Consider the following 16,175-nt stretch of genomic DNA (forward strand, 5'->3'; position numbering starts at 1 on the left):
TGTGTGTGTGTGTCCTCACCCTGAGCCTGCGTTGGTGAGTGCGGGGTGTACCCCTGGTACAGGAATCTTGCCCATGATGAAGAGCATGACCTCGGAGCGCTGGTATGTAGGGAGGGTGTTCGCAAACGACCCTGGAGAGATACAAACAGTTCAAATGAAAGTCAATCTTTTGGTAGTTATATATCTTGAAAACTTGACTGCTGACATGCAAAACATTTTGGGACTATATCAGCAATGGACTAATGAAACAAATACCAAAAATTGTTTTGGGGTGGAATTTTAAGGAGACTGGCTGCAAATCTAGTGTGTGTGTGGACAATCGCACACACTGACCAATGGTCCTGATGACGGCTTCCTGTAGCTGTCTCTCCTCATGGGTTTTGATGATCTTGATGCCAATGTTTCCGCTGGCGTCGTAGGAGCCGGTCAGCTCGTAGTCCACACTGAGACGCAGCTGCCTTAGCAGAGTGTTAAACACCTCCAACACAGTGGGGCCTGACACACACACACACACACACACACACACACACACACACACACACACACACACACACACACACACACCACACACACACACACACACACACACTTCATTAGAGAAAGAACCCCTACTTCAGTAGATAGACACTTTCAATGATAACACACCTCTCTCTGGTGGACAGATTATAATACTGAATGAAGTGTGAAGAAATGTGATCTGGACACGCAATCCAGGACAAGGTGTGTGTGTATGGCAGACCTCTTTTTACCCACCTACAGAGCCACTGGAAGCAATGGCTGCAGCCTCCAGGAGGACCTCCACTATCCCAGCACGCACTGTGGCTGAATTCTTACTGTTGGCATCCAGGTGACCTAGCAGCTGCTGGATGACCAGGTGAGAGTGCTGTGACTGAAAGAAGGGGAGAGAGGGAGAGAAAGTGAGAGGGAGCGAGAAGAAGCAAAACAGGGCAAAAGAGGGAGAGAGAGAATTAATTTCAAACCACTATTGGGTCAATATAAAAACCACCGTACATCAAAGCAACACAGAGAGTGGGAGTGAGAAGTAACAAGGATTTCTGTTGAATTGGGGTGAAAGTATGAGGTTGTTCTGAGAGATGGGGAAGGATACAAAAAGCACTTTAGGAAGACTGACTTTTCTGCTATTTGACCATCCCCAGGTAACAGCTGCCAGAGAGAGAGAGAGAGGGAGGGAGGGAGGGAGAGGGCGGGAGGAAGGAACGGAGAGAGTGAGGAAGAGGGAGTAGAGGTGACTCACCTGGATAGAGTACATGATGATCTTAAAGCAGCGGACTGCAAAGGTCTTCCCCTCCCACAGAGAGTGGTTATCTAAGTGCCTGGAGTGAGAGAACGAGCGTGAGAGACAGAGGAGACAGAAAGAGTAAACGTGAAAGTTACAAAGTACAGACAGGAGAAAGACAGACAGAGAGAGAGAGAACTGGCTGATGACAGAACATTCCCCACAGAACCATGCTGCATCTTAGTCACAATGTGACAGCGATACACAGCACTAGTCCACTAATACACAGCACTAGTCCACAGCACTAGTCCACCAATACACAGCACTAGTCCACAGCACTAGTCCACTAATACACAGCACTAGTCCACAGCACTAGTCCACCAATACACAGCACTAGTCCACCAATACACAGCACTAGTCCACTAATACACAGCACTAGTCCACAGCACTAGTCCACCAATACACAGCACTAGTCCACAGCACTAGTCCACTAATACACAGCACTAGTCCACAGCACTAGTCCACCAATACACAGCACTAGTCCACCAATACACAGCACTAGTCCACTAATACACAGCACTAGTCCACTAATACACAGCACTAGTCCACAGCACTAGTCCACCAATACACAGCACTAGTCCACCAATACACAGCACTAGTCCACAGCACTAGTCCACCAATACACAGAACTAGTCCTACAACGCCCAGCGCTAGTCCACCAACGCCCAGCGCTAGTCCACCAACGGGCCAGCGCTAGTCCACCAACGCACAGCGCTAGTCCACCAACGCCCAGCGCTAGTCCACCAACGGCCAGCGCTAGTCCACCAACGGCCAGCACTAGTCCACTAACGCGCAGCACTAGTCCACTAATACCCTGCACTAGTCCACTAAGTCACAACACCAGTCCACAGCACTAGTGCACTAATCCGCAGCACTAGTCCACCAACGCGCAGCTCTAGTCCACAGCTCTAGTCCACAACTCTTGTGCACTAATCCGCAGCACTAGTCCACCAACGGCCCAGCGCTAGTCCACCAACGGCCCAGCGCTAGTCCACCAACGGCCCAGCGCTAGTCCACCAACGGCCCAGCGCTAGTCCACCAACGGCCCAGCGCTAGTCCACCAACCGGCCAGCACTAGTCCACCAACGGCCAGCACTAGTCCACCAACGGCCAGCACTAGTCCACCAACGGCCAGCACTAGTCCACCAACGTGCAGCACTAGTCCACAGCTCTAGTCCACAACTCTAGTGCACTAATCCGCAGCACTAGTCCACCAACGCGCAGCACTAGTCCACAGCACTAGTCCACAAGTCCACAGCACTAGTCTACAGCCCTAGTCCACTAGTCCACCGCCCTAGTCCACAGCACTAGTCCACAAGTCCACAGCACTAGTCTACAGCCCTAGTCCACTAGTCCACCGCCCTAGTCCACCGCCCTAGTCCACAGCCCTAGTCCACAGCCCTAGTCTCCTAAAACAGAGGGGACCAGGTCTTACATGAGTACTGGTGTGACAGCGTTCTTGATGTTGCCGTAGGCGGCCCGTCCCAGCAGCTCTCTGAAACAGCGCTCCGTCAGCTCTGCCGGACTCTCCTTCTCTTTCTCCGACGCCTGCAGGGGAGAGGGGGAGCGGCTGGAGAGACCGAGAGAGAGGAAGGGAGGGTGAAAGGAAGAAGGTGAGAGAGAGACCGAGATGAAGAAGGTAGAAAGAATGACGGAGAGAGGGAGAGAGAGGAGGCAGGGAGAGGAATAAGAGGAGCAGAAATATATTTGAGTCAACGAAAACACGTTCACACGCTTTCGACACATAAAAATCACACAAACAAGGGTGTTGTGTCTTTGCTGGCGTATAGCTGCCTGAGGCACTTTTCCCTCTCTGTTGCTGTTTGTAATGAGGACAGAGTGTTTGTGGTGACTGCACTTGAAGTGGTGAGTGTGTACGTGTGCGCGTGTGTGTACACGTGAATGTGAAAGAGCGAGAGTGTGTGTGAGCATAACGTGTTAATGTGCTTGTGTGCATGTGCAACAGTATGTTTGTATAATTTGCATTGAAGCCCTCTTCTCCCTCCTCTCTCTCTCTCTCTCTCGGGCCCAGGCTTTCCTTTTTCTTATACATAGTTAAAGCGTTCTCCTCAGCTGAGCGGAACTCTTCTCTGTTCTACTCTCTACCACGCCTGGCATCGGGTGGTCCTCCAATAACATCATTTATTAACCACACACGCCTTTCTTCTCGCCCCCCCACCACCAGCTCCACTGAAGAAGAGGTCATGGGACTTCCCGTCTCTGTATGGGTCCCGTCTCTGTAGAACTCCCTCATTAGCAGCCATGCTCTTACTGTAAACGCCCCAGAAAATATTAAATATCAAACATACACTTGGAAATGATTCAAAACCAAATCTGCCACAACACATGGATAGCAGCATTTCCATCTATTCAATATGTGGGTAATGCTGTATGAAGGTAGAGAAAAGAAAATGATATGTTCCCCATTAATGAACCGATGGATACACCAAGAGAAGGTACACAGCAGATTGGTATCAGCGACCTTTCAATAAGCCTAGCATTTCCTTAACAACAAGTTAAAAACAATCAGTGAGTGACGAGATAAATGTCTCTAATTATGTCCTCACGTTTACCTGTATTTATTTAGTCATTCTGCAAGTCTGCTGAGAGGACAATCTCTTTCTTGTGGGAGACCTATTTTCCAGCCTTACAATAAATGAAGATTTCTAGTTTGAATGTTCTTTGAATTACATGATCAAAGGAAGACTTAACCACATTGTAGAAGTGAATTAGCTAGTGTGCTAGCCCCTGCAGCCCTACTAGAGCTGGCCGATAAGGACAAAAAAAGATATCACGATAAACTGACAGAATTTTTACGATACTGATAAATTGAACGATAAATGTATAACATGAAATGTGCACCGGTAGCTTTTTTTATATTACCCTTAAAACTACTACTACTGGCTACTTTGAATGATGTGCTTTCAATTGTCCTGTTAGCAATAGTCCATATGAGCAGACTTCTTTCCTTTCTAACGTCACAGTCCTCTAATAAAGGCTACACAGACGACGCAATCGCTAGTGCGCTCCAAACTGCTCTTTCCTACCGGGACAAAAGGAACACCTACATGCTCAGCGTTCAACACCATAGTGCCCTCCAAGCTCATCACTAAGCTAAGGACCCTGGGATTAAACACCTCCCTCTGCAACTGGTTACTGGACTTCCTGACTGGCCGCCCCCAGGTGGTGAGGGTAGGCAACAACACATCCGCCACGCTGACCCTCAACATGGGAGCCCCTCAGGGGTGCGTGCTTAGCCTGTACTCCCTGTTCACCCACGACTGCGTGGCCGCACACAACTCCAACACCATCATTAAGTTTGCTGATGACGCGACGGTGGTTGGCCTGATCACAGACGAAACAGCCTACAGGGAGGAGGTCAGTGACCTGGCATTGTGGTGCCATGACAACAACCTCTCCCTCAACATCAGCAAGACAAAAGAGCTGATGGTGGACTACAGAAACTGGAGGGCCGAGCACGCCCCCCTTCACATCCACAGAGCTGTAGTGGAGACGGTCGAGAGCTTCATGTTCCTCGGTGTCCACATCACTAAAGACCTATCATGGTGCAAACACACCAACAAAGTCGTGAAGAGAGCACGACAACGCCTCAGGAGGCGGAGAAGGTTCGGCATGCGTCCTCAGATCCTCATAAAGTTCTACAGCTGCACCATTGAGAGCATCTTGACTGGCTGCATCAACGCTTGGTACGGCAACTGCTCGGCATTCGACCACAAGGCGCTACAGAGGGTAGTGCGTACGGCCCAGTACATCACTGGGACCGAGCACCCTGCCATCCAGGACCTCTACACCAGGCTGTGCCAGAGAAAGGCCCTAAAATGGTAAAAGACTCCAGCCACCCAAGTCACAGTCTGTTCTCTCTGCTAGCACCAGAAGCCATGAGACTGCTAAATGGCTACAGGGACTTTCTGCTTTTCACCCCCTACCTACATGGACAATCAATCAATCAATCAATCAATCAATCACCTAACCAAACCTACATATTATCTCAATCAATCACCCCAACTACCTCGTACCCCAGTACACCCGTTCAGTACCGGTACTCCTTGTATATAGCCTCGTTATTGTGTTACTATTTTCTTTTGATCTATTTGTAAAAAAATATATATATATTTAACTGCATTGCTGGGAAAGGGCTCACAAGTAAGTCTACAGTTGTTGTATTCAGTGCATGTGACAAATACAATTCAATTGTATTTATCATGATGATCAATATCAGTAAAATACCTGCGATAAACAGTCGGTTCTGTCGGTATTGATAATTTTTGGTTTATAGTCCAAGCTCTAAGACCTATTGCTGTTGTCTGTGGCCAGTAATAATAGTTATTAGCCAGTATCATAGTCCCAGTACTGCTGTTGTTGTCTGTGGCCAGAAATAATAGTTATTAGCCAGTATCATAGTCCCAGTACTGCTGTTGTTGTCTGTGGCCAGTAATAATAGTTATTAGCGAGTATCATAGTCCCAGTACTGCCGTTGTTGTCTGTGGCCAGTAATAATAGTTATTAGCCAGTATCATAGTCCCAGTACTGCTGTTGTTGTTGTCTGTGGCCAGTAATAATAGTTATTAGCCAGTATCATAGTCCCAGTACTGCTGTTGTTGTCTGTGGCCAGTAATAATAGTTATTAGCCAGTATCATAGTCCCAGTACTGCTGTTGTTGTCTGTGGCCAGTAATAATAGTTATTAGCCAGTATCATAGTCCCAGTACTGCTGTTGTTGTCTGTGGCCAGTAATAATAGTTATTAGCCAGTATCATAGTCCCAGTACTGCTGTTGTTGTTGTCTGTGGCCAGTGATAATATGGAGAGTTCAGCAGGAGAGCTATAGGAGGACACAGCAGGACCAGACAGGGGACTGACTGATCTACTGAGTCCTAAGGAACAGAAGGAGATGGCCTAGGCTCTTTGTAGGTAAACTGACCATCTTTCATTCTTTTCCCAAAAAATCTGAGGCTCTCTCTCTCTCAATTCAATTTAAGGGGCTTTATTGGCATGGGAAACATATGTTTACACTGCCAAAGCAAGTGAAATAAATAATACAATTTAACAGCAAACATTACACTCACAAAAGTTCCAAAAGAATAAAAACATTTCTAATGATGTGAAAAAAGGGAAAATAAATCAACATAAATATAGGTCTCTCTCTCTCTCTCTCTCTCTCTCTCTCTCTCTCTCTCTCTCTCTCTCTCTCTCTCTCTCTCTCTCGCTCTCTCTCTCTCTCTCGCTCTCTCTCTCTCTCTCGCTCTCTCTCTCTCGCTCTCTCTCTCTCTCGCTCTCTCTCTCATATTTATTGGCGTCAGTGTGATTCAGTGCATGTGGAGACCTGCCAAAAACTGGATGGATGCTGTCTGGCTCTACACTACCCTCTCCCAGCATCTCTGCCACATTGCCCCCTCTTTCCTCTCCAGGACTCATTTGCTCCGTCAGTATTGAAGATGTATTTAATTATTTGTCTCCATCTTTCTTAATCACTTTGAGTCAATCATTACCTACCTCTGCATTTCTCCCATCTTTTCTTCCGCCATTCCTCTCCCTCCCCATCTCTTCATCCCTCCATCTCTCCCCCCTCCCACGTTCACTCTGTTTGTCCTTGGATGCAGTGCTGAAGACATGGCCTTAAGGTTAACTGGACTGTCAGTGACATCAATCACAGATGAGTGGATAACAGCTGGCTGGCAGTGTCAACACAAACACCACCTGACCTGGACTAGCACGCATGCGCAACCACCCACCCACAGCTACAATGACCCCTCCACAGCAACTCCACCCTCTAGTCCTTGTAGGCCTGGACTTTCAAACCTCTCGTTCACAACATGGATGGGCTATTTCAACATAGACATATGTCTTCCTGTCAGCCTGTCACTTCTCTACAACCTCTCAAGGACCTCTTCGTAGTTTTGTAATATAATGAACTACCAAGGAAACTGTTACTAATGACCCGGCCTCTGACAGCTAGGCTCTTGATAACACCTTACCTCTCAGTGCCCTCTCCACTCTGCAGGTTGAAGAGCAGTGAGGGGACGATCTTGTCCATGTGCTGGGGGTCCCAGATGTTAGACTGTAGGTCATCATTCACCGTCTTCCTCACAACCCCCTGCAGACCATTTATCCCAGCCATACGGATCCTATAGAGAAGAGAAAGGGGACAAATTAATGAATCAACCAACCAAGTAGTCAGTCTTGATATTAATCGAGGATCATTTAATCTTAAAATCACTCTCCCCATCAGGAAGATTTGTAACAAAGTAATCAAGTATAAGACAGTACAGGTACATAGATCAATATCTACAACAAGGCTGATCCCATTTAGTCGACTGGTCGATTGTTCGGTCGATATGCAGTTGGTCAACCGACATTCCTTTAGTCAAGCAGTTTTTCATGGCACAGGAGACACCGGTCTGATTCACTCCCTCCTCAGTGGACTAATCCATTGAGGAAGTCACGGGGATGACATGGTCCAAGAAGAAGAGGAGTTTACCGTTCTCATTGTCGGAGTGGACACGTTGTTTGCAGAGCTCAGAACCTATGCTACACTTGTGAGAAACAAGATTAGGATTATTTCATTCCATTTATGAGTTTTGTCAATTTATTCATTGTCCTTTGTTTGGAGCGCTCCTGTCAATGTTGAGTACATTTACATTTTAGTCATTTAGAAGGCGCTCTTATCCAGAGCGACTGACAATAGTGAGTGCACACATTTTTTTTTGTGGTACTTTTTCATACCGTAACAACCTGATTACACATATAGAAGTATGCCTAGGCAACATGGCCTGTGCACAAATGTAAGTATATACATTTGCCCGTTTGGGGATGTCTGATAGTATTTCTGATTGTCTTAACTCACCACCACTAAATCAGTTGTGGAGCTTCTCAAAGTAATTTTTTCTTCACCTCAATTAGCAAGTAAACAAACTGTTTTGAGAATGGCAATAGTTCCTCTAGAGCTGACCCCATTTAGTCGACTGGTCGAATGTTTGGTTGATCGGCTGAGATCTCTTTAGTCAGTCGAGCAGTAGCAAAAAATTATTATAATAATCATCACGGTGTACAAGAAACCTGTCTGATTCGTGCATGTCTGAGTGGACTGATCCATTGTTGAGGCTGTGGGGATAGCACAGTCCATCAGTCTAAGAAACCATGGGTGGGCCTGGGAGGGCACAGGCCCACCCACTTGAGAACCAGGTCCACCCACTGGGTAGCAGGCCCAGCCATTCAGAATTCGTTTTTACCCACAAAAGGGCTTCATTACAGAGAAAAATAATACTCAGTTTCATCAGCTGTCCAGGTGATTGGTCTCAGATCATCCCGCAGGTGAAGAAGCTGGATGTGGAGGTCCTGGGCTGGTTTGGTTACACATGGTCTGCGGTTGTGAGGCCGGTTGGACATACTGCCAAATTCTTGGCTTAAGGTAGAGAAATTAACATTAAATTCTCTAGCAACAGCTCTGGTGGACATTCCTGTAGTCAGCATGCCTGTAGTTAGCATGCCAATTGCACGCTCCCTCAAAATGTAGGCATCTGTGGCATTGTGTTGTGACAAAACTGCACATTTAAGAGTGGTCTTTTATTGTCCCCAGCACAAGGGGCACCTGTGTAATAATAATGCTATTCAGCTTCTTGATACCCCACCCTGTTCAGGTGGATGGATTATCTTGGCAAAGGACAAATGCTCACTAACAGGGATGTAAACAAATAGGGATGTAAACAAATTTGTGAAAAAAACTTGAGAGAAATAAGCTTTTTGTGAGCATGGAAAATGTATGCAATCTTTTATTTCAGCTCATGAAACACGGGCTCAACACTTTACATGTTGCATTTTTATTTTTGTTTTGTATACATACATTACAAACATAACACAAAAGCAGTCAAAAGTTTGGACACATCTACTCATTCAAAGGTTTTTCTTAATTTTGACTATTTTCTACATTGTAGAATAATAGTGAAGACATAAAAACTATGAAACAACATATACAGAATCATGTGGAAACCAAAAAGTGTTAGACAAATCAAAATATATTTGAAATTCTTCGAAGTAGCCACCCTTTGCCTTGATGACAGCGTTGCACACATGGCATTCTCTCAACCAGCTTCACCTGGAATGCTTTTCCAAAAGTCTTGAAGGAGTTCCCACATATTCTGAGCACTTATAGGCTGCTTTTCCTTCACTTTGCAGCCCAACTCATCCCAAACATTCTCAATTAGCTTAAGATCAGGTGATCGTGGAAGACAGGTCATCTGACGCAGCACTTCATCACTCTCCTTCTTGGTCAAATAGCCCATACACAGCCTGGAGGTGTGTTTGTCATTGTCCTGTTGAAAACAAATGATAGTGGGACTAAGAACAAAGCAGATGGGATGGCGTATCGCTGCAGAATGCTGTTCTAGCCATGCTGGTTAAGTGTGCCTTCTAAATAAATCACAGACAGTGTCACCAGCAAAGCACCCCCACACCATCACACCTCCTCCTCCATGCTTCATGGTGGGAACCACACATGCGGAGATCATCCGTTTACCTACTCTGCGTCTCACAAAGACACGACGGTTGGAACAAAACATCTCAAATTTGGACTCCAAAGGACAGATTTCGACCGGTCTAATATCCATTGCTCGTGTTTCTTTGCCCAAGCAAGTGTCTTCTTATTGCTGTCCTTTACTAATGGTTTCTTTGCAGCAATTCGACCATGAAGGCCTGATTCATGCAGTCTCTTCTGAACAGTTGAAGTTGTGATGTGTCTGTTACTTGAACTCTGTAAAGCATTTATTTGGACTGCAATTTCTGAGGCTGGTAACTATAATTAACTTATCCTCTGCAGAAGAGGTAACTCTGGGTCTTCCTTTCCTGTGGTGGTCATCATGAAAGCCAGTTTCATCATAGCGCTTGACGGTTTTTGCAACTGCACTTGAAGAAATGTTCAAAGTTCTTGAAATGTTCCAGATTGACTGACCTTCATGTCTTTAAGTAATATTGGACTGTCGTTTCTCTTTGCTTATTTGAGCTGTTCTTGCCATATGGATTGGTAATTTACCAAATAGGGCTATTGTCTGTATACCACCCCTAACTTGTCACAACACAACTGAATGTCAAACGTGTTAAGGAAAGAAATTCCACAAATTAGCTATTAACAAGGCGCACCTGTTAATTGAAATGCATTACAGGTGACTACCTCATGAACCTGGTTGATTCCAAGATGGCGTAGCAGTCGGACGTGTGTTTTTGTCTTGTCCCTTCCTGTCCCTTGTAAGCATCGTTTAACTTGTTTTTTCCATATATATATATATATATATATATATATATATGTGTATACACTATATATATATACACTGCTCAAAAAAATAAAGGTAACACTTAAACAACACATCCCAGATCTGAATGAAATAAATAATCTTATTAAATACTTTTTTCTTTACATAGTTGAATGTGCTGACAACAAAATCACACAAAAATAATCAGTGGAAATCCAATTTATCAACCCATGGAGGTCTGGATTTGGAGTCACACTCAAAATTAAAGTGGAAAACCACACTACAGGCTGATCCAACTTTGATGTAATGTCCTTAAAACAAGTCAAAATGAGGCTCAGTAGTGTGTGTATGACCTCCCTACAACGCCTGGGCATGCTCCTGATGAGGTGGCGGATGGTCTCCTGAGGGATCTCCTCCCAGACCTGGACTAAAGCATCCGCCAACTCCTGGACAGTCTGTGGTGCAACGTGGCGTTGGTGGATGGAGCGAGACATGATGTCCCAGATGTGCTCAATTGGATTCAGGTCTGGGGAATGGGCGGGCCAGTCCATAGCATCAATGCCTTCCTCTTGCAGGAACTGCTGACACACTCCAGCCACATGAGGTCTAGCATTGTCTTGCATTAGGAGGAACCCAGGGCCAACCGCACCAGCATATGGTCTCACAAGGGGTCTGAGGATCTCATCTCGGTACCTAATGGCAGTCAGGCTACCTCTGGCGAGCACATGGAGGGCTGTGCGGCCCCCCAAAGAAATGCCACCACACACCATGACTGACCCACCGCCAAACCGGTCATGCTGGAGGATGTTGCAGGCAGCAGAACGTTCTCCACGGCGTCTCCAGACTCTGTCACGTGCTCAGTGTGAACCTGCTTTCATCTGTGAAGAGCACAGGGAGCCAGTGGCGAATTTGCCAATCTTGGTGTTCTCTGGCAAATGCCAAACGTCCTGCACGGTGTTGGGCTGTAAGCACAACCCCCACCTGTGGACGTCGGGCCCTCATACCACCCTCATGGAGTCTGTTTCTGACCGTTTGAGCAGACACATGCACATTTGTGGCCTGCTGGAGGTCATTTTGCAGGGCTCTGGCAGTGCTTCTCCTGCTCCTCCTTGCACAAAGGCGGAGGTAGCGGTCCTGCTGCTGGGTTGTTGCCCTCCTACGGCCTCCTCCACGTCTCCTGATGTACTGGCCTGTCTCCTGGTAGCGCCTCCATGCTCTGGACACTACGCTGACAGACACAGCAAACCTTCTTGCCACAGCTCGCATTGATGTGCCATCCTGGACGAGCTGCACTACCTGAGCCACTTGTGTGGGTTGTAGACTCCGTCTCATGCTACCACTAGAGTGAAAGCACCGCCAGCATTCAAAAGTGACCAAAACATCAGCCAGGAAGCATAGGAACTGAGAAGTGGGCTGTGGTCCCCACCTGCAGAACCACTCCTTTATTGGGGGTGTCTTGCTAATTGCCTATAATTTCCACCTGCTGTCTATTCCATTTGCACAACAGCATGTGAAATTTATTGTCAATCAGTGTTGCTTCCTAAGTGGACAGTTTGATTTCACAGAAGTGTGATTGACTTGGAGTTACATTGTGATGTTTAAGTGTTCCCTTCATTTTTTTTAGCAGTATATATATATATATATATATATATATATATATATATATATATATATATATTTAATATCACTTTCTATCTACGGACTGAATATACTCTCCTGCAACCCGCCTCACCCAATGTGGTACGGATCTGCTATTTTTATACTAAAGAAATCATCAACTCATCAAAAGCTAACTGGCTACTAGTTAGCCAAGGCCCACTAGCCATCTAAAGCACATCGGACTGTTAGCTTAAGAGGCCCATCGGACAAACTCTTTGGCCACCATATGGAGCCCTGCTGATCCGTCGTCTGAACCGTCGCCTGAACCGGAACCCCAACAGAAGCTAGCCAGCTAACTAGCTAGTAGTCAGTTAGCCACTGCTAGCGGTCATCAGCCACCTCTAGCACGGACAACTCTTGCCAGTCTGCACAGCGCAACTCAAATCAGAGCAAATCAGACTTTTTTTTCTCCATATCTCCAGATTCATACCGCAAGCTCTCAAAATTGTTTTACTTCACCTGGATCACCGCAGCGAGCTAGCTGCTATTCAAGTGGCCACTCCTGGCTAACGTCACTGTCCCGAAGCAAGAACCAAATTGGCCTGGAGCTAGCCTTGCTAGGTCCATCTCCCGGCTAGCCAAAGAGGTCCATCAGCCACTACTTGGGCTACAATACCTCTTTTTGCCAACTGGCTTGGACCCCCGCCGACTCATCACGACTGGACCACCGTCATGATTCGCCCAATAGGGTTTTTCTCAACTGGCTCCGCCGTCACTTCGTCCCCTGAAATCCCATCCGCTAGCATGCTAGCCACGGACTGCTAGCTGTCCAGAGCACATCGGACAAATTCTTTGGCCACTATACCTATTCTGCCAATTGGCCTGGTCTACCACACGGAGCCCTGCTGATCCGTCTGCCGACGTAACAGCACGAGGGGGCCACAACAGACTTTCTTCCGTCGCGACGTCCCTCTATGGCCCTTCTGTTAGCTTGCTAAACCCGGCCCACAAGCTGCCTGAAGCCACTCACTGGACTCCTAGGAGCAGTTGGCTATGCATGCCTCTCACTAACGTCAATATGCCTTGTCCATTGCTGTTTTGGTTAGTATTTATTGCCATATTTCACTGTAGAACCTCTAGCCCTGCTCAATACGCCTTATTTAACACTTTAGTTCCACCTACCACACATAGTGACATCACCTGGTTTAAATGATATTTCTAGGGATAATAGTTATTTTATCGTCACTCTATGCACAGGTTTACCCTCACTGTATCCACATCCTACCATACCTTTGTCTGTACATTATGGCTTGAATCTATTCTACCGTGCCCAGAAATCTGCTCCTTTTACACTCTGTTCTGAACATACTAGACGACCAGTTATTTTAGCCTTTAGCCGTACCCTTATCCTACTCCTCCTCTGTTCCTCTGGTGTTGTGGAGGTTAATCCAGGCCGTGTCTGAATCCTGGCTCAGGAAGACCACCAAAACCCAGAAATGTCCATCCCTAACTATAACATTTTCCGACAAGATAGAACTGCCAAAGGGGGCGGTGTTGCAATCTACTGCAGAGATAGTACGACAGAACTCTGCAGGCTATCCAGGTCTGTAGCCGAACAATTCAAGCTTCTACTTTTAAAAATCCACCTTTCCAGAAACAAGTCTCTCACCGTTGCCGCTTGCTATAGACCACCCTCTGCCGCCAGCTGTGCCCTGGATACCATATGTGAACTGATTGCCCCCCATCTATCTTCAAAGCTCGTGCTGCTAGGTGACCTAAACTGGGACATACTTAACACCCCGGCCATCCTACAATCTAAGCTTGATGCCCTCAATCTCTCACAAATGATCAATGAACCCACCAGTTACAACCCCAAATCCGTAAACACGTGCACCCTCATAGATATCATCCTAACCAACTTGCCCTCCAAATATACCTCTGCTGTTTTCAACCAAGATCAGAGCGATCACTGCCTCATTGCCTGCATCCGTAATGGGTCGGCAGTCAAAAGACCACCCCTCATCACTGTCAAAACGCTCCCTAAAACACTTCAGCAAGCAGGCCTTCCTAATCGACCTGGCCCGGGTATCCTGGAAGGATATTGACCTCATCCCGTCAGTAGAGGATGCCTGGTCATTCTTTAAAAGTGCCTTCCTCGCCATCTTAAATAAGCATGCCCCTTTCAAAACATTTAGAACCGGGAACAGATATAGCCCTTGGTTCTCTCCAGATCTGACTGCCCTTGACCAGCACAAAAACATCCTGTGGCGTTCTGCATTAGCATCGAATAGCCCCCATGATATGCAACTTTTCAGGGAAGTTAGGAACAAATATACACAGGCAGTTAGGCAAGCTAAGGCTAGCTTTTTCAAAGCAGAAATTTGCATCCTGTAGCACAAACTCAAAAAAGTTCTGGGACACTGTAAAGTCCATGGAGAACAAGAGCACCTTCTCCCAGCTGCCCACTGCACTGAGGCTAAAAAACACTCACCACCGATAAATCCACTATAATTGAGAATTTCAATAAGCATTTTTCTACGGCTGGCCATGCTTTCCACCTGGCTACCCTACCCCGGTCAACAGCCCTGCACTCCCCACAGCAACTCGCCCAAGCCTCCCCCATTTCTCCTTCACCCAAATCCAGATAGCTGATGTTCTTAAAGAAAACCTGGACCCCTACAAATCAGCCGGGCTAGACAATCTGGACCCTCTCTTTTTAAAATTATCTGCCGAAATTGTTGCAACCCCTATTACTAGCCTGTTCAAACTCTTTCATATCGTCTGAGATTCCCAAAGATTGAAAAACTGCCGCGGTCATCCCCCTCTTCAAAGGGGGAGACACTCTTGACCCAAATTGCTACAGACTTATATCCATCCTACCCTGCCTTTCTAAGGTCTTCGAAAGCCAAGTCAACAAACAGATTACCGACCATTTCAAATCCCACCGTACCTTCTCCGCTATGCAATCTGGTTTCAGAGCTGGTCATGGGTGCACCTCAGCCACGCTCAAGGTCCTAAACGATATCATAACCGGCATCGATAAGAGACATTACTGTGCAGCCGTATTCATCGACCTGGCCAAGGCTTTCGACTCTGTCAATCACCACATTCTTATTGGCAGACTCAACAGCCTTGGTTTCTCAAATGACTGCCTCGTCTGGTTCACCAACTACTTCTCTGATAGAGTTCAGTGTGTCAAATCGGAGGGCCTGTTGTCCGGACCTCTGGCAGTCTCTATGGGGGTGCCACAGGGTTCAATTCTCGGTCCGACTCTCTTCTCTGTATACATCAATGATGTCGCTCTTGCTGCTGGTGATTCTCTGATCCACCTCTACGCAGATGACACCATTCTGTATACTTCTGGCCCTTCTTTGGACACTGTGTTAACGAACCTCCAGACAAGCTTCAATGCCAGACAACTCTCCTTCCGTGGCCTCCAACTGCTCTTAAATGCAAGTAAAACTAAATGCATGCTCTTCAACCAATCACTGCCCGCCCATCCAGCATCACTACTCTGGACGGTTCTGACTTAGGTATTTGTAGTTGTCCACATAAGTGTCAGGCTAGACTGTAAACTCTCCTTCCAGACTCACATTAAGCATCTCCAATCCAAAATTAAATCTAGAATACTAATAACATTTCCGACAACAAAAATGTGACTTGCTCATTGATTAAATATACCGAATTGGAATTATATATTCAATAAAGACACTACCGATCAACACTAGTGAAGGATGAAGGATCGCAACAAAGCATCCTTCACTCATGCTGCCAAACATACCCTCGTAAAACTGACCATCCTACCGATCCTCGACTTCGGCGATGTCATCTATAAATAGCCTCCAACACTCTACTCAACAAATTGGATGCAGTCTATCACAGTGCCATCCGTTTTGTCACCAAAGCCCCATATATCACCCACCACTGCGACCTGTACGCTCTCGTTGGCTGACCATCGCTTCATACTCGTCGCAAAACCCACTAGCTCCAGGTCATCTACAAGTCTCTGCTAGGTAAA

The 16,175-nt window shown here is 46.5% G+C and overlaps 1 protein-coding gene across 3 annotated transcripts in view; it reads right to left on the minus strand.

Moving 5' to 3' along the window:
- The window catches only part of LOC106608035 (protein EFR3 homolog B), a 74,829-nt gene that overhangs the window by 17,314 nt on the left and 41,340 nt on the right, over positions 1-16,175 (minus strand). For all 3 annotated transcript variants that reach the window (XM_014205695.3, XM_014205693.3, XM_014205696.3), the window contains 6 exons: positions 7,292-7,441; positions 2,733-2,867; positions 1,256-1,334; positions 754-889; positions 334-495; positions 20-131 (listed from right to left, as the gene is read on the minus strand). In XM_014205695.3, the coding sequence (XP_014061170.1) occupies positions 20-131; positions 334-495; positions 754-889; positions 1,256-1,334; positions 2,733-2,867; positions 7,292-7,441 (774 nt within the window). The remainder of the gene's footprint in view (positions 1-19; positions 132-333; positions 496-753; positions 890-1,255; positions 1,335-2,732; positions 2,868-7,291; positions 7,442-16,175) is intronic.

This window comes from Salmo salar, chromosome 06 (genome assembly GCF_965601325.2).
Source record: "Salmo salar chromosome 06, fSalSal1, whole genome shotgun sequence".
NCBI classification, from domain to species: domain Eukaryota; kingdom Metazoa; phylum Chordata; class Actinopteri; order Salmoniformes; family Salmonidae; genus Salmo; species Salmo salar.